The 18729-nt window shown below is 59.1% G+C and overlaps 1 protein-coding gene across 5 annotated transcripts in view; it reads left to right on the top strand.

Annotated features, from left to right (window-relative positions):
* The first annotated feature begins 2508 nt into the window (after positions 1-2508).
* SEPTIN3 (septin 3) overlaps positions 2509-18729 on the top strand; it is a 28533-nt gene continuing 12312 nt past the window's right edge. The window contains exons 1-3 of one of the 5 annotated variants that reach the window (XM_031937869.1): positions 2509-3190; positions 10798-13261; positions 14108-14173. In XM_031937869.1, the coding sequence (XP_031793729.1) occupies positions 10819-13261; positions 14108-14173 (2509 nt within the window). In that variant the 5' untranslated portion in view covers positions 2509-3190; positions 10798-10818. Of the gene's footprint in view, positions 3191-10797; positions 13262-14107; positions 14174-15479; positions 15715-18729 lie in introns of those variants that run through there. The other 4 variants (XM_031937868.1, XM_031937870.1, XM_031937872.1 and 1 more) reach the window with 4 other exon arrangements.

The raw sequence follows: 18729 nt of genomic DNA, 5'->3' as shown, positions 1-18729 counted from the left end.
GTCCCGCAGCAGAGACAGAGGGCTGGAGAGCCCTGCCTCGAGGCCGGGTCAGCCCTAGTGCGGCTGCTCCTGGGCCCTCCCGAGCCACGGCGGGCCCCTCTGTCTGCTCTCCAGCCCTGTCCCTGCTCCCTGCCTGGCTTAGAGACCCTCCCCACCGTGTCCTCCCCATCCCCTCCCTAGCATCTGTCCCACAGCGATGGCCCCATGGCTCTTTGCCTGCCCAGGACGCCGGTGTCTCTCCCAGAGCCTTGGAGCAGGGGACAAAGTTCCATCCCCTCCCTGAGCCCCGGATATCCGGTGTTGGCCAAAGATGCCCCATCCCCGCCCCCGTCCCTTCTGGACAATCCAAGACTCGCCAGAGGAGATGGGCAGTGGCAGGCCGGGGTCTCATGCCCACCGCTCCTTGGGATGAGCTCTTCCTCTGCTCCCGGGATCCTACAAGAAAGAACAGCTTCTGGGCAAATGGGGAGTCTGTGCCCAATTCTGTGCCAATCTATTGCTGGTGCCCGTTGGTCCTATAGTCCCCACATGTCCCCCCCATCTAGTGCCAATAGCCACACCCAAAATGTGAGTCATTCCCTCTCCCACCATGGGTGGGTGGCCATCCAGCTCTGCTGAGCCCCTCCCCCCACTGGGTGCGTGCAGGAGGGGCCCAGGCACTGCCATTTCTATCTGCCATGAGCCACCGCTTCCCCATTGGGGACCATCACCCCGGCCCCCCAACACCACGAGATCGGCCCCAGCCCCCCCGCAGGCCCACAGGCAAGACCCAGGCTCCCGTGGACTCCACTGGTGGTCAGGGCCTCCAGCCCGTGCGGGCCCAGGACAGGGCATCCCTGAGACCTGTATTCATGGTTTCTGGGCATGGTGAGCGTTTGTCAGAAGGGCAGGAACACTACGCATGGGGGTGTCCGTGAGAACCTGGGGGTGAGTGGATGGGGAGATATAAGTGAGCCCACGTGGGCCTGGGCTGCTGAGGGCACTGAGGGCACCGAGGGCACACTCAAGATTGTTTCTCTTTGGGCGGGAGCCCCGAGGGCTTCACTGAATCTCCTTGGGCCATAGAGCTGAGACTGGGAAAGGTGGGTGTTCACCTCAGGAGAGGGTGAGGACCCCCCTTTAGGCTTCTCCGGACTCCCCTTCCTGATCTGTAACCTCCTCCCAATGCAACCCAGAAGCTGAGGACAGGACTTAGTGCAGATCTGAGGCCCCATGGGCCAGGATCCCATGCTGCCCTGTCGGAGCCATATGTGGGTCTACACCTCTAGCACCGCAGCCCTGCGGGTCACCTTCACTACCACCAGCCTCCCAGCCCTGCGGCTGGCTCTTGTCCCGGGACGTCAGTTGTGAGCAGGAAATGTGGCTCTACAATCTCTCTATCTCTATCTCCCTGTCTGTGACTCTAACCCTAAATTTGCGCCTCCCGACTCTCTCTCTTGTTTCTCTCTCTCTGTTTTTCTCAATCTCCCTGTCTCTCTGTCTCTGTCTGTCTGTCTCTATCTCCCTCTCTGTCTGTCTCTCCTTGTTTCTGTCTGCCTCTCGGTCTCTGTCTCTGTTTCATCTCCTGCCTATCTGTCTTTGTTACTGTCTCTCTCTCCACCTCGTCCGTTTCTATCTCCTTCTGGTCTGTCTGTCTGTTCTCATCTGTCTGTCTGTCTTCTCTGTCTTCTTCTGTCTCTTGTTCTTCTCTATCTCTCCTTTCTTGTTCTTCTCTCTCTCTCCTCTCTTCTCTTTCTCTCTTCCCTCTCTCATCTCCTCTCTCTCTCTCTCTGACTCTCTGTCTCTGTCTCTCTCTTTCTCATTGTCTGCTAAAAGATGGTAATAAATGCCTTCTGCCCTCTCCTCAAGTCCACTATTGCCTTAAACACTGCCTCCTCTCCTGGTCAAACTGGCAGGTTTGAACTGAATCAACTTGGGAACTATGGAAACTAGGAGGGGAAGAGACCTGCCGAATTCCACACCAGTTGGGCAGGGATGGAAGCTATGTCCTGATTCCAAGCCGACTCTGCACCCAAACACTAACATGAGCCTGACCCCACCAGGGGGCCTGGGAGGGAGGCCCCTGATGAGGATGACCCCCTCTCCTCCTCAAGTGTGCTCAGGGATTGCTCCGGAGAGCCTGCTGAGGCGGCCAGCCGGGTTTGATCATTCCCATGTGGCTGAGGAGGAGGTCAAGGTTGGGCTGGCCTAGAGAGGAAGGGTTCCCGGTGGGATGGAGCCGTGTCTCCTGGTACTCTCCAGCCCCACTGGAGTGGCCGCTGGGCCGGGTGAAACGGGGAAGCCAGAGGAGGTGGGCGAGGGGAACGGAAGCCAGAGGGGCCTGTGGGCAGATCCAGGGGAGAGGGAGCCTCTACCCTTATTGTTGGGCTCTGCATTCTGGCCAGCTGGTGGCCAGCAGGGAGGGATGGAGGGCCCCGTGGCCCCTGGCCAGAGGAGACACAAAGGGAGAGGGGAAAAGGCCGGGCCACCATTCTCATGTGACAGGCCGCCAAAGCCAGGGCCGGGTTTCACAGCCCCTCCTGCCCAGGGCTCTGTCAAAGCCCCCAGCCCACCCAGCACTGCTTCCCCAGGGAAGGGACAAATCCAAAGGAGTCTGGGGCCCACTCCTTCCACTTATCACAGAACAGAACCCTCCGACCTAATAGCAAGAGTTTGGGGGGAGGGGGACAAAGCATGAGTATCGATCGACTCAGGAATCAAAGGACTGGGTTTGAATCCTTGCTCTTCCACTTACTGTGTGCCTCCCTTAAATCGTCTGGCCTGAACTCCCCCATTTTAAAAGCAGGAGATGCGGCCTAGATGATTTCTAAGCTGTCTTCTTGCTGACCTGGGCCCTCCTGGAGTCCAGATCCTCAACAGGACCCGGCTGCCCCAGCCCTGGCTTCCTCGCTGCCCTCCCCCAGCCAGCAGCCCCGGCCTTTGGCTCAGGGAGCCGGGATTCCGGCCGATGAGGGCTCCCTTTCATTCGCCACCCACTCCCTGGGGCCGGCCGGACTTGGGTGGGGTGGGGGAGCCTGCGGCCTTGTCGCTGAAGCTGCAAGGAGACAGAAGCTGACCGGGGCTCCGCGACTGCCTGGGGCCCTCGGGCAGAAGGCTCTCTGAGCTGGCCCCACAGTGGCCCCAGGGAAAGCTGAGCCGGGCCCCAATCTGGACATCCGGCATCAGCTGGCCCAGCTCTCCTCAGGTCAAGGTAAGTATTAAGTATTAGGAATGGAGGTTTGGTCAGGGGTCCAGCAGGATCACAGCCTCTCAGATTTAGATTGGAGAGGGACCTGAACTATGGGGTCTGTTTTCATTTTATAGGGCACAGATGGTGAGTGATTTGTGTAAGGCCTGAGTCACAATACAGCCCCCTCCCCACTCAGTGGGTGCTCACTGCAGACTAGGAGGAAGTGGGTACAGCCCACCCAGACAGAGGAGTATGGGGAAATCATGGGGAGGGGGGAGAGGCAGATCAAGGATGACTTCCTGTAGGAGGAGACTGAATAAGATTTAAAGGACAAGGGGCAGCGAGGTGGCCCACTGGATAGAGCATTGGGCCTGGAGGGACAACGGCCTAATTCAAATATAGCCTTAGATACTTAATACTCTGATTGCTTTGCCAATATGTAAATATAGATAGACAGATAGAGGGGTGGATGGATGGATGGATAGATAGATGAATAGACAGACAGATGGACAGACAGATAGATAGATAGATAGAGGGATGGATGAATAGATAGAGAGGCGGATGCATGGATAGATAGATGAATAGACAGACAGACAGACAGACAGACAAACAAATAGATAGCTAGAGGGGTACATGGATGAATAGATAGATAGACAGATAGATAGAGGGATGGATGGATGGATAGATAGAGGGATGGATGGATAGCTAGCTAGATGATTGATAGATAGATTTAAAGGATGGATTTCTTCCAAGCTCATTTTCCAGATAGGACCCCAGAGTCCATAGCAGCCAGATGACTTGCCCAAGATCTCAAAAGCAGCAGTTAAGATTCAAATCCAGGTCTCTGGCTCCAAGGCCATTTACCACTTATCTCATGTTGCCCAATGGGCAGGACTTCAATAGTGAAAGATAAAGGGAAGACAACCCCCAAACATCGATCAGACAATGTCCCAAAGCCTCTGCTAATCACAGGGAATTATACGACCAAGCCCCTTCCCTTGGAGAAGCTTGCATCCATCCTCAGAGACAATGAGTACATATGGACTTTTGCAGGGTACTTTGGTCTGTTTGGTGGGAGCAAAAAAGTAAGAGCCAGGCAGGGGGCTAAGGGCTACGTGGGGATTCAAAAAGAGGCAAGAATCTCTCACACACACACACACACAGGCTCTACAGGGTCACATACAAGATACATTCACAGAGACCAGTAATGGAAGATGAGACTGGAAATGTTGGGTGGCGCCATATTGAATGTTCGTCCATGGTGAAATTTCCTGAGGGGGCAACAAGCAGTGGCTGAAGGGTGTGGGGCAGAGCAGTCACACAACAGGAGCTGTGTGTGTCAGGAAGAAAATTCTGGGAGTGAAGGATGGTTTGGAAGGGGAGAAGGTGGAGGTGGGGAGAGAGGCAGTTACCACAGGAGGATTAAAAGGGCCTTTTACTAGAGTTATGTCAGGCAGGCTAGGGAAGGGAAGAGGACTCCATGGGACCCAGTTAGGAACTGGAGAGCAGCCTAAGAGGCCTCAGGGCTGTAGCATACAGCAAAGCGAAGTCCCAGGGAGGAGACAATAAGCTCATTTTGGGGTTTTGTTTTTAAAGCAACATCCTGTAATGTGGCAATCTGTTCTGCATGACTTCACGCCTAGAATGGTTGTTTGCCTTCTCAATGGGTCAGGAGGGAGAGAATTTGGAACTAACAAAAAATGGGAAAAAACCATCCTGAGTTGGTTCTCCAGGAGACCAGAATGAGGTGCTCAGGGACTCCAATTTTGCCTCTGAGAGTCGCCATGTGACTCTAGGCAAGCCCCCCCAATCTCTCAGAGCCTAAAGGAGGGAGGCTCCCTCCAGCCCTGGATCGTGAGTGAGGGCTCGTGGGCTCAGCTCCCATGGCCTGCGGAGAGATGTGAGGCTCCTTCATCAGGATGTCCAGTGGGAAGGGATCTTATAGATGCAGGCCCTGCATTTCCCAGGGGAGGAAACTGAGACCAGGAGAGGGGAAGGGTCTCGTCCAAAGTCACACAGCGGGCCTAGAGCCTGGGAGCCCAGAATCCCAGCCTGGGCCACCTTGGGCCCCTCAGGGCCATTGGCTGCAGGAGGGCAGAGGAGCATTCCCCTCCCCCCCCCTCCCTCCCTCTGAGACGCTGCAGCCCCCAGGGCCTCTTGGTTGTCCTGAGACCTGACTTCTCTAGGGAAGGGTGTCCTTGTAGGCCAATCCCGGGCCCCCACCTCTGAGTCTAAGCAAATCACGGACTCGGTTTCCTTCTCTGCAAAATGGGAGTAATAGTCCTTGTCCTGTGGGGCGGAGAAGGCCTTATTAATGTTAAAGCCCCAGGAAAATGGTCATTACTTATATGGGGTGTCGGGGAACAGTGGAGGGAGTCCTGGCTGAAGTCCCTGGAAGAGAAACATTTTGGGGGTGTTTTAAGGGGGGCACCTACTAAGCTGAAAGTTCTGGTTCTAAAAGCCCTCTGACACCCCCTGCTCTAAGCCCCCTCCTCCCCTGACACCCCCTGCTCTAAGCCCCCTCCCCCTCTGACACCCCCTGCTCTAAGCCCCCTCCCGGTGTGGGGGAGGGGAGGGGAATCCAGCAGCGACCCCCTGTGGTTCTCTGGAAAGTGCCCGGACTTTACAGACCCTGGAGTTGAGCCTCCGGAGGAGGGAGGAGGCGGGGCTCCGGAGGAGGGACCACGCCCCCAGGGGGGCGGGATCTGAGAGGCTGCAGAGCCCGAGGTCGCCAGTAGGGGGCGGTAGCTGTGGAGGCGCCAGGCCCCGGGAGCAGGTCGGTGGGGCCCGGGGGCCCGTGGGAGGGTGGGGGGCCCACCCGGGGCACCCCCCCCAGGCAGTGAGAGTGAGACCTGAGGGGGGTGAAAGGGCGCAGACATTGGAGGGGGACAGAGAGCGCCTGCGGGGAGTTAAAGGAGGAGGCCGGAGGGGGCGGGAGGGGAGGGGAGAGAGGTCTGGGGGCGGGGCTAAAGGAGAGGGGGAGGGGGCAGAGAGGGACCTGCGGGGTTAGAGCGGTAGCGGCTGTGGAGGGGAGGAGAGAGGGAGCGGGAGGGGTTGTGGGGTTAAAGGAGGGTCAAGTACGGGGCAGGGAAAGGGGGGAGGGGCGGAGCGGGGTATGAGGGGCAGAGATAGTGGGGGCGGGGAGGGACCAGCAGGGCGGTAGAGCCGGGTTGGCCCGGAGAGATCCCGGAGCCGGCACTGAGTGAGCGCCGGAGCCCGAGGCTGACGGACAGACGGGGGGAGGGGGAGGAGATGGGGGAGGGGCGGAGACCCGGAGGGTCGGCCCTGGGGGGGGGGGCGGGTTTAGATTAATGATAGATTAGATAGATAGAATGATAGATCTTAGAAAGATTAATGATAATCTTTCCATTATTTTATCTGAAGGGTTGCTATAAGAAAAGCACATTTAGTTTACTTAAGGTTTTCGGTTTAAAATGGGAGCTGTCTGGGTGGTGAGGATAAACGAGTAGTGGGAGGGGTGGGGGTTGGGGGCCGCTTTGTAGCCCTCTGTGCTGAGACTGGAATGGATACTCCTTGGATAGCAAAACCAATCTATAATTGCTTAATCAGTGCAATGGAAACACTAATCAGCCTCCCATTTCTCACTGCCAGCAATCAAGCTTTATTAATCAAATGTGTATAAACATCAGTTTATAGAATCATAACATATATAAAAATATATCTTCTGTACGTGACATTGATGAGTCCGGGTAATAATGACAGCTCATCCCTCCATAGCCCTTTACAATCAGGAGCTGGGTCTGAGGAGAATACAGTTATCCCTTCCACACCACAATTTTTCCGTGGAGATTTTGAGATAAGTCACCAATTGGCGTAATAAATGGGAAAAAGTTTAGAAACTCAGAAATAAATAAAATAGATGTATGGTATTGTATGATATTATGCTATTCAGTCAGATTTCTTCTGTGGTCCAACGGGTATGTGGGTTTTCCAGGTTGCCGGGGCACCACGCCCCCAATCCCCGTGATGTGGAAGGGCTAACTGTAGTCCTGTGTTCCCGCTATGGGCCCTCGCCCCTAGGGCTCCAAGCAAAGGCCCTGCCCCGCCTTTGTCCCCAACAAAGCTTTCAGAAATGTCTTTATGAGCTCCTGGGCCATGCGGGGGTTTCCTCAACCTGCCTTCATCTACGGGGACTTGATGGCGTCAGGCACCAGCCTTGTTTACAGGAGGAGGTGGCAAGATAACCTGGGGTCAGATCCATCCTCTCTCTGGCCTTTGTGGCTGAACGAGTCAGACCTTAGTTTCTTCCTCTGAAAAGGAAAAGTGAGAGGGGTTTGCATGGGTGACTTCCCTGTTTCCTTCAAGCTCTAAAGCTGTGATTTAGTAGATCCATAACCTTATCCAAATGCGTGGTTTTACAAAGGTACAAGATGGCAGCCCATCCTGTCTTCATCCCAGATAACACTCATCCACTGGGTCTCAAGGATCGTCCCTGAACATTCTACCCAATATTCTGGAGACCTGCCCCCAGATTTTTAAAAAAATGAATGAAGGCATCCTCTTAATTTTTAAAAATTTAAATAAAACATCGTTTACATCCCCTTTATTTCCAAATATACCTCGCCCCCACCTCCAAGATACATCCTTTAACAAAAAATTTTCAAAGATCGATTCAGCAACTAATTAAATCTGATCAACTAATTCATCATCTGAGTCTTGATAGGGTATGCAGTGTCCCACTCCCCTAGTGCCCCACTTGAAAAGAAATCTTTTAGGTGTTTTATTTTTAAGAACTTTATCGTGTTAATTTTTCCGAGCTTTTATTTTCTCTCCCTCCCTCTATCCTATTTGGACAAAAAGAGAAACAGAAAGAGAAACTCAGCCCTGCTCTCCCGTAAGAAACATGCAGAAAGAAGGGAAACCAATTCCAGCATGGGTCATGTCTCAAAATGTCAGGCTCATTCTGCATTTTGAGTTAGGAGAGAGGAGGCTTCTAGAATCATAACTGACCCTTGTGTTGGTCAGAGCTCTTTAACATTTCAGAGATGTTAATCTTTGTTATATCGTTCTCTTTGTATAAATTATTCTCCCGCTTCTGCTCTCTTCCCTCTGCATCCTTTGGACTAATCTTCCCCATTGTCTCTGAAACGATCCTCATTGTCTTCCAGCACAATGGTCTTCATCACAATCATATACCATAACTTGTTTGGTTTTCCCCAGTCGAGGGGCATCCCCTCCATTTCTTTCTGCAGCTATGTAAAGAGCCGCTATCTTTTCCTCTTTGACGTCTTTGGGATACAGGCCCAGGGATATCTAGGAGCACACTTGAGCACCTTGAGTCCTGCTCCTCAATAGGCCCCCCAACATTTGTCATTTCCTGTCTTATCATCATCGCCAGTCTGATGTGTATGTGGGGGGGATCTTAGAGTTGCTTTAATTTTCATTTCTCTAATCATTATCGATATTATCTGTTATTTTTCTCTTATATAGTACACAGTTGTTAATCACTTGAATTTCTTTCCTTGACAACCGCCTCTTCATATCTTCTGACGATTTCTCTGTTAAGAAATTAATATTAATAATATTAATATTTGGTGGGCACCCATTTGGCTTTTACCCCTTCTTCTCACTACCTATTTCCCATCTTCTTTTCAAATTACCCATTTTTCTGGATGTTTGCCTTTTCAAAGTCCGAGTTGGCCCGTGAGCTCCCTGTACAGCCACATTATTCTCTTTTCTGATTTCTTTGTTTATAACACTAAAATTTTGTACATCTGTCCCTTTTGGGCTGACTTTTCATGGGATTCCCATGGGATCTTTCTATTAATTCCTAGGGATCTGATCTCTCAAGAACCAGGCTGCTAAAAATGGTAACTTTCCCCCTCCTTCTCTATCACCAAAATGTTGACAATCATTTATTAAGTGTCCAAAAAGGGGGATGATAATAGCTATTATCTCCCAGAGTTGTTTGTGAGGGTCAAATGATTGTAAAAGGGTTTCTGGGAGACCTGGCACATAGTATTATATAATGTTAACTATGATTATTATTATACTCCAGGCCCTGTTCCAAGTGCTGTGGGGAAAAGCAAAAGGCAGTCCCTGCCCTCAAGGAGCTTAATGGGGGAGCCGAGAGAAGGAAGGTGCTAGAATGAAGCGGGGCTGGGGATGGTTTCCCACAGAAGGTAGGACTTAGTTAGGACTTGAAGGAAAGGGAGGTCAGGAGGCAGATGAGAAGAAAGAAACGAGAGACAGAAAAGGTATCTGGATGCTAGCGATGGAGAGCCTTGTTCTTGGGCCAGCCAGGAGGCCGGGGTCACTGGGTTGAAGAGAAACATCGGGGATTACAGTGCAAGAAGAGCGGGCCGGAGGCGAAGGGCTTTGGATGTCAAACGGAGGCTTTTGCGCTTGCCCCTGGAGGTGACAGGGAGTTGCTATTTTTGCCAATAGCAAAATTCTCCCTTGGGGCTCATAATTCAGGGTGTGAGTCCTTAGCCAAAGCTGTCACTGTGAACTAAGCTGGACGGAGGCCTGTGAGGCCCTTGGCCTCCCGGAACGGGGAGACTAAGACCTCTCTCCCAGTGACATTCAATCATCATTTAGGAGTAAGTTATAAAGGCTCAGATTTAATGGTAAAGCGGTTTGTAAACCTTCGCACCCCGGATAAAAGCTAGCTTGCTCCTGACTCCCGGGTCAGCTTGGCCGGCCTCTGTTCTAGGACCCCTGCCATGGGAGCAGGCCGGGACTTGCCAGTAAGTCCTTTTACTTCCAGATAGTAGTTTCAGGTTTGCAAAGCGCTTTGGGGACAGGACTTCATCTGATCTCTGTGATCCTGCATCTCTGAGTCACCAGGGGGTGCTCGGGCCTCTGGGTGGGAGGGGTCTCTGGGCCCCAGAATCTTAGATCGTGGAGTCCCAGCCTCCAAAGGGACTCTAGAGCGCCCAGCCTGGCCCCTCCCTTTGCCCATCCAACTTCCATTTGAATTCTTTTAGGGACAGGCTGCTCACTCCCTGCAGGGCAGCTCCGGTATACATTCTGGAATAATCTGGGTAGCTGGGAGGTCTATGAGGGTGAGTGGGCAGGAGGCAGGAGAGGAGAGGGAGGTCTGTGCAAATCATGGCCCTCTCTGTACCTCCGTTTCTCCACCTGTAAAACGAGGGGGTTGGGCTAGATGGCCTCTAAGGTCCCTTTCAGCCCTAGATCTAAGGGGCTGTGATCCTCTGACCCTGAGGAGTGGGGGTGTGTGTGCGTGTGCTGTGTGTGTATGTGAGCATGTGCATGTGCACACACATGCCTGTTTATTTCACACGCTTGTGCTGCACATGTACATGTGTGTGCTTTGCATGTATGTGTGCAGTGTGCGTGCATTTCGCATGTAATTATGTGCATGTGTGGACAGTGCATGGCATGCTTGTGTATGTGTATTGCATGTACGCAGGTCAGTTTGTGAGCATGTGCACATGTGTGTGCGTGGGGTCAGGCAGGGCTGGGGCAGTGGAGGCAGGAACTTTTGTCTGGGGGGGTGGGGGGGAGTGGAACGTCCATCCTGCCCGCCTCCCTCGGGCTCGGCCTTCTCTGCAGAAGCCCCGGCCCCGGGCAGGGAGGTGCGAGGGGAGCCTGGGCAGGTTGGGCAGACTCCCTGGTCATGGCCACAACCCCCTTTTCCTCAGGGAGAAGCCTGAGTAACCCGGATGGACCGGAAGCGATCTCCTTCCCCTCCTGGGGACCGGCAGCCAGGCGGGGGCCCCGCTCACCCCGGTGGCTCCTCGGGGACCCCTCCTGCCCCCAGTTCTGGGGACAGGAAAATCCTGAGTCCCGGCCCCATCTCGAGTCAACTCCCCATCCCCTTGATCCAGTCTGGGGCCAAAGTTAGGCCCTGGTCCTTGGGCTCCAGGGAGCCGGGCACCGCCAGGGGGGCTCTCCTTCGGCCCACGGGCAGCCCCGCGCCCAGGAAGTCCAGCTCCCTGTCCTTCACCCTCCGCCACCACAGCCGCCAGGAGGCCGCGGCTGCCTCGGGAGCTCACCCTCAGCAGGAGGTGGCTGTTAGAGATAGGAGGGAGGCTGCCCAGGGGAGAGGGGAGTCTTCCATCGTGGGCCCCTCCCCTGCATCTCGGGTGCCTGTCATAAGGGCCCGCACCGTGAGTCCCTCACACCCCAGCAGGCTCACGGGGGCCCCCGCTTCGGAGAAGCCCCTGTTGACCTCACATCTGGCCCTTTCTTTCCAGCCACGCTCATCTCAGAGCCCATCAAGCCCGCCCGGCATAGGGCTCCCATTCCGGTACACTTCCCGGATACCCAGCCCAGGCTCCCTAGGGAGGGGGGGCACCCGGCACCTGGGCATCCCCAGGCTCCGGCTGCCATCTGGAAGGGGCATCCCGGCCCGGGGGCTATTCAAGGCAGGAAGGCTCACACTGATCAGGCCAGGCAGGGGCAACGACTTGTCCGTTACACCGGGGACGCCCACCGATCCAGCCCCAGCCACGTTAAGTACCGCCATGGATCCGGCCATGGGCCCAGTCGGCTCAAATGTAGAACCGGGCCCCATGGAGTCTGAAGCGGCCACTGCAGCCGTGGCCACAGTCACGGAGCTAGCTCCCCAGCCTGCAGCCGTGGCCGAAGAGCATGGGGTCCCACCCCCAACCATGGCCGAAGAGCACAGGGTGCCAGCTGTGGCTGAGGAGCACGGAGTCCCCCCCGCAGCCGTGGCCAAAGAGCACGGGGTACCAGCTATGGCCGAGGAGCACGGGGTCCCACCCTTGACTGTGGCTGAAAAGGAAGGGGTCCCACCCGTGGCCATGACCAAAGTGGACAAGGTGCCCCCTGTGGCTGTGGCCGAAGAGCACGGAGTCTCCCCCGCAGCTGTGGCCAAGGAGCACGGGGTCCCACCCTTGGCTGTAGCTGAAAAGGAAGGGGTCCCACCCGTGGCCATGACCAAAGTGGACGAGGTCCTCCCTGTGGCTATGGCCAAAGAGCATGGGGTCCCACCCACGGCTATGATCAAAGAGGAAGGGCTCCCACCTGTGGCTATGGTTGAAGAGCACGGGATCCCACCCATGGCTGTGGTCGAAGAGAATGTGGTCTCACCTATAGCTGTGGCCGAAGAGCATGGGGTCCCACCTGTGGCGGTGAGCAAAGTGGATGAGGTCCCCCCCATGGTCGTGGCCGAAGAGCACGGGGTCCCCCCCATGGCTGTGGTTGAAGAGGATGGGGTCCCCCCCATGACTGTGGCTGAAGTGGACAAGGTCCCACCCTCGGCCATGGTCGAAGAGCACGGGGTCCCACCTACGGCCGGGGCCAAAGAAGACAGGTTCCCGTCCAGGAGGGTCACAGTCAGCGATTCTGAAGTGCCACCCACAGCCTCGGCCCCAGAGGATCAGGACACGGCGAGACCCTGCCCCGGGCCGGAGCCAGCCCCCCACCCAGCCATAGACCTCACCCTGCACATCCCACACACCCACACAGCCACAGTTGTGGTTGCCATAGGCCGGGCCCAAGCCTTGCCAGCCTTGGCCTCGGCAGCCCCGGTCCCGCCTCCGTCCGGCAGCACCACGGTCCGGCCAGGCGGGGTTCTGTCTGCACCGAGGCCACTCCCGGGCCTGGCCCACGCCGTTCCCAGGCCGGACAGAAGCGCCCACCCCGGCAAGCTGGAAGCCCCATCAGCCGGAGACGCGCCGTGCACCGCGATGGTGCTGGCCTCGTCCCACACCATCCTGACCCTGCCCTCCAAAGGCGCCAGGGTTGTCTTCATGGTGCCGGGCCTGGACGCATCCTCAGGCTTGCCAGGGATGCCCACGCCCAGGCCCAGACAAGCCCAGCCCTGCACGGCCATGGTCTTGGTCAGCCCCCGGAAGGCCGGGCCACACAGAGCCACCGCCCCCCACCTAGTGGAGAGTGTCAAGGCCGCAGCTGCACCCAGGAAGGCCTTCCGGCCCCCGGTGCCGGCCATCCACCCCCCTTTGCCGGCCTTCCACCCCCCGGTGCCGGTCCTCCTCCCAGTCATGGCTGACACCGGCCCCCGCATGTGCACCTCGGCTAGCCCGGAGCCCAAGGAGGAAGCCGAGGCCACTCCCCACACTTGGGCTACCTACACAGCCGCCGACCTGGACGCCCTGGACCTGGCAGTGACCCATAGAGGTAAGTGACCGGGAGCCCGGCACTATGGGGCTGCGCTGGCCCCGGGATAGAGAATCCCAGAGGCCTGGGGCCAAACCAGAGAGACCGAGCGGAGGGTGAAGGAGCTTCACTCAGGCGTGGGGAAGGGCAGCCATCTCTGCCTCCAAGGGAGATGCAGCATTTCCTGCACTGAGCCAGAAAGGTCTCTGAGGAGGGTCCGGGACACACAAAAGGGAGAAGGCCCCCGGGAGCCAGAGAGGGTTAGATGGGGTGGGCAGTGAGCCGGGACAAGTCACCAAGCCCTTCCTATGGGGGGGGGGGCACAAGGAGAGGTGGAAGCAGCGTCCGCCCCCGGGAGCCCTCCCTGCAGGGCGTGCAGACAAACGGGCAAAAATTAACCGGGGGTGAGAAACCGGGGACCAGAGGAAGGGGCTCAGAAGAAGCTTCACGGAAAAGGCGAGGGTTTAGGTGGGACCCGAAAATGAGAGCGGGTGGAGAGGGAAACCCCCTTGGCAAGTGCAGGCATCCGGAGGCTGGAGATGAAGGTCTCGTTCGGGGCACAGCCGGGAGGCCGGGGTCCTGGGATGCCCGAGTGAATGGAGGGGAAGCAGGGGCCAGAGCCAGAAAGGGCAGAGTTAGGGGGGGGTCACAGACTGGGGAGGTTGGGATCCAGCGTCCAGCGCACGGGCTCTTAGAGGCAGAAGAAAGCCGCTGGATGGAGGTGCACCCTGCTGTACCCCAAACCAGGAGGTAACCCTTGGGGTTCCCCCCTTTGCTCTTTGAGGGAAGGAGTCAGTCTGTGAAAGGCGTGGCTGAGTCTCCCAAAGGCCGGCTTCCCCTGACGCATTCTGGGGTCTGACCTTTCAGGGTTCCGGACGGTGCGAAACGAGTTGCGCATGAAGGCGGAGGGGTTCCCTTTGAGGCTCAGACGGGGTGAGTTCAGGACCCCCCTCTGGGGTCCTCCTTTGAGTGCGGGGGAGCTGTCTGGGAAGGGAGGGAGCTCCCCATCCCGGGAGCTATTTGGGCCGGGGCTGCGTGGCCTCCTCCCCAGGAGGCTCAGAGGACACCCAGACTGGGGTGGGGGTGGGGGCAACATGGTCCTGCCCCCCACTCCTCCCAGCGGTCCCAAGGGCCTGCTCTGGGAGCCTCCTTAACCCAGGAGGCTTGGGCCAGGACAAGGGGGACTCAGGGAAGCCTGTGGCCTCTGAGGTCGTGCTCAGACCACCTGGGAGCTCTTACTAAGCCTCTCCCCTCCCTTGGCCCAGGTCTGCCTCGGACCTCGGGGGCCAGGAGCCTTGGAGGTGATGGGGAGGTTAGAGCCGGAAGGGTCCAGCGGAGCTGGGGTCTCCCCAAAGGGGGCCAGCCTCTGGGCCTGGGCAGGGCAGGGGAGGGGGAGGAGGGATGTGGGGCCCCTCACCCTACATCATTGTCTGAGCTGCACAAAAGGGGCTGGAAGCGTCTCTGGGCCCCTTGGCCCCACTTGACAGATGAGCAGACCGAGGTCGGTCCAGGGGAGAGTCCCGGTCTGGAACTGCCCTACCGCCAGCTGGGAGAGGAGGGCAGGGGGGGTTGGAGGAGCCGGTTTCCGAGTTCCCTTTCAGCTCTGACGTTCAGTGCCTTGGCCAAGGTCACGCTGTGAGCCAACGGTGCCTCGGTTTCTCTCCTGCTCCCTCGGCCGCTGGGCCAGGGGGACCTGTCCTCCCTCCAGTTCTAGGCTGGCTCCTCAGGAGGGCAGAGGGAGGTCTTGAGGGGGTCAAGGGGAGTCTCTGGCCCGGGTCCCTACTCAGGCGGGCCCCAGCCTGCCCCTCCCCTGTTCCAGACTTAAAGGGAGAGGCCCTGGCCTTGGACCCCTGCTTTGGGCCGGCCCAGGTCCATGAAGACAGATCTGGAGAACCAAGCCCCCCGGGGGCCGGGACCCCGGGCAGCGCCCCCTGTGTGCCCAGCTCTGAGGCCACAGGGCACAGAGCCGTGCCCCCATTTTACAGATGTGGAAAGAGGCTCAGAGCCCGGGAGACCTCCTGCTCGTTGGCAAGTCCTTAGGGACTGAGGCAGTTTTGAGCCTTGACTGGTGGGGAAACAGAGGCTGTGAGGGAGCGTGCCTTGGGGAGGGGCTTGCAGCGGGGCCCCGGGGCTCCCCCTCCCCCAGTGCGGAGGGGAAGGGGGCGGGTCCCCGCCAGGGGCTGGGGATGAGGGGGGAGGCTCTGCGGGGATGGTTCACTTGCGCATCACGTGGTGCCGGTGGCAGATCCCAGTAGTGACGGCGGCGGCGGCGGCAGCATCCCTCCTTCCCCTCCCCGCCGCCTCCCTCCCAGCCCAGCCGCTACTCCGGGCGAGGGGAAGGCGAGCCCAGGAGGGAGGGAGGCCAGGGCCGAGCGGCCCCTTGTCTGAGCGGGGAGCCTGAGCCGCGGCCCGCTCCCCGCCCCCCCTCCCCCCCAGAGCATCTCCAAAGACAAAGGGAAGATTCATGTCCAAAGGTAGGGGCCGGCGCCGGCCGCGTGGGGGGGGGAGCAGGCCTGGAGGGGAGGGGGCGCCGGGGGCCCCGCAGGGGGGGGGCTTCCCGCCCCAGCAAGGCCACAGCTGTGGCCACAGCAGCCACCGCCCGGCCCTGCCCCCGGAGACCGGCAGGGAGGCTGCTGCGGGATGTGCTCACACTCACCCTGACACGGCAGGATGCACGCTCCGAGACTAACGAGGGGGGGCCCCATCCTTGGTGCCCCTCATCCTGGGCCCCCCCATCCTCGGCGCCCCCCCCCGCCCCCGCCCTCGGGCAGCTCCCCGTGGGGACAGGCTCCTTGTCACACGCTCGCACACGCAGGGACCCGCCGCAGCTGTCTACACTGGAACCGGCCCAAGGGCACGCTCACACCCCCCGCCGAGCCGGGGCTCCCCACTCCCACACTCACGTGGCCAGTGGGAGGGGGCCGGGACGGCCTTCCCGGGACGTGACAGCTGGGGGGGAGGGGACCGAGGCCCCCAGCCTGGGGGGAGGTGGGGAGGGAAGGAGGGGAGAACAAAAGGGGGAGGGGGCCCAGGGGCTGCGGCCGGGCCAAGGCCTGCCAGGCTGGAGAGCCGCAGGTGAGCCGCGGGCAGTGGAGCACGGGGCCAGACAAAGACAGGGCTGGGTTTTCTGAACCGCTTCCTTCCCCTTGGGGCCCACCGAGCCGTGTCTTGGATGTGGGGGAGGGGGAAGCAGCTCCTTCCTGGGGGGAGCTCAGGGGTCTCTGTGGGCGGGGCCGGTGTCCAGAGGGCTCCGCTGGTGCTTCCTCTGCAGCCCAGAGCCCAGGGGTTTGGCTCCAGTGATGTGGCCACCTACAAGCTGGGGAGGAAAGGCAAGAAGGGGCGGCGGGGAGACCCTGGAGGGCCTGGATTTAAATCCTGCGGGAGTGGGCAAGTCCCTCTGTGCCCTGGGCCTCAGGCTTCCCATCTGTAAAATGGTGGGATCGGAGCAGGGGCCCTGGGAGCCCCGGGTCCGAGACCCTGCAGCTCCCTCCTGCTCCGCATCTTGAGGGCGGCCAATGTCCCAGGGCAGACCCCTGAGGGGCGGGATGCAGGTTGGGTGGGCGCCTTCCTCGGACATCGGCGTGGGGCCTCCCCTCTGAGGAGGAGCGATGGCTGCTCCCAAATATCCATCACTGAGCCCCAGAGGGGGAGACGCAGGAGGTCCCCGGGAGCAGGCAGGGCCGGGCCATAGGGCCGGTGGACAGCAGAGCCAGGACCCGGGATGTGCCCACGGTGGCCGCCAAGGCTCAGGAGGCAGTCTGCCGGCCTCACGGCAAAGGCCTCGGGGGGGGGGGGGGGGGGGGGGGGGGGGGGGGGGGGGGGGGGGGCTGGAAGGGCCAGGAGGTCAGACAACGGGCCCTCTGGCGGCAGGGGCAGGGGCCCGTGTTCTACTCCTGGCTGGCTGCCACCTAGCTCCGTGTGCCTCTGGGTGAGGGGCAGCCCCTCTCAGGGCTGGAACCGACAGCCCTACAGGGAGCAAGGCAGGGAGGGAGCTGCAGAGAGCCCCGGGTGCTCTGGAGCAGAGCGCAGCGCGCTGGGCCTGGGGCCAGGGAGGCTGGAGACCCAAGCCAGCCCGGGCACCCCGGGCACTGCCCCTCTGCCCGCCTCAGCCTTCTCATCCGTACAACGGGGCAAGTAATCCCCATGTGCGAACTGGGTGGCTGCTGGCCGTATCCAAGGGAGATGGGCGGGTGTGCGGGCTCCCACAGGAAGCGGAGGCCAGTGGGAAGAAAGCTCCAGCCTCCGCTTGGCCTTCGCTGCCCCTCGGCATCAGACCTCCATCCCCGGGAGTAGAGGGAGAGCTGGAGAGAATCCCAGCGTCACAGAATGGCAGGGCTGGCAGTGTGGGTGGGGGAAGGAGCACGGAACATGGAAACCGGAGCCGGGAGGGGGCTTAGAACAGGGAATGTCAGGGCTGCAATGGGGGTTGCTTGAATCGGGCTGGCAGGCCCAGGTGAGGGCTGCAGAATGAAGGTTTCTTACAAGCAGGGCCTGGCTCATTCTTTGTCTTCATGACACTTGGATCTCCTAGTGTATGCCAGCACATAGTAGGCACTTACTGGATGCCCGTTTATTGCCTGAGCTGAAGAATTGCAGTAGAATCAGGAGGAGGAAACGGAAGCAGACACTGCTGGGATGGAGGCAGGGGCAGTGTTCAGACTTGGGTCCTGTGACTTGGGGGTTCCTCGGAGCCCAGGGAGCCAGGAAGAGGGGGCACCATTAACAGATACGGGGGAGTCTGGGGGACACGGCAGGGGAGGGAGAAAGCTCCACGTTGGACCCGAGGGGCGGCGGGGGCAGTCGGCTGGGTTGTGGCCGAGTTCTGGACCGATCCCGGGGCTGAGAGTTACCTGCATGAGAGGTGATAACCGAAGCCTCGGGAGGGGATGAGATCACAAAGAGGAGAGGCACCCAAGGACACAGCCACGCGGGGCACCCCATGTAAGGGAGCTGTGGGGCAGAGGCCTGAGAGCCACGACACAGGGAGCAAGGGATGGGGGTGGAAACCGAGGGGGTCCCCAGGGTCAGAGGTCAAGGAGCATGAGACGGAGCTTGGAAGGAGCCTTCTGGGGTCAGGGCTCAGGACAAGAGGCAGCGCACAAGGGCCTGGGAGGGGAGGGAGTCAGGAACCACAATGGCGGCTTCCCTTGTAGGGGCCGAGGGGGAGCCCTGGTTGCAGAGCCCAGCCCTGCGGTGGGTAATCGTGCGAGCCTGGCCAGGAGGGTGGGGGGAGATTTTCTGATCAAAGCGGATCATCCTGCAGTTTCTGCTGCATCGTCAGTGCACTTGTGGGGGGCGCTGCCTGTGGCCCCAAACACCAGTCATGAGCTCCTCTTTGGGAGGAGGAGGCCACAAACCAAATTGGGGGTGCCCCGGGCTGGGAGGGAGACACTCTGGAGCCTGGGCTAAAGGGCGGGAGGGGAGGGAGCCCCGCAGGCCCAGCCAAGCCTTGTCCAAGGCCAGGATCAGGTGCAGAGCAGGCAGAGCAT

Source organism: Sarcophilus harrisii, chromosome 5 (genome assembly GCF_902635505.1).
Source record: "Sarcophilus harrisii chromosome 5, mSarHar1.11, whole genome shotgun sequence".
NCBI lineage: Eukaryota > Metazoa > Chordata > Mammalia > Dasyuromorphia > Dasyuridae > Sarcophilus > Sarcophilus harrisii.
Note: the sequence above shows the minus strand (reverse complement) of the source record. Positions and strands in the feature narration are given on the sequence as shown.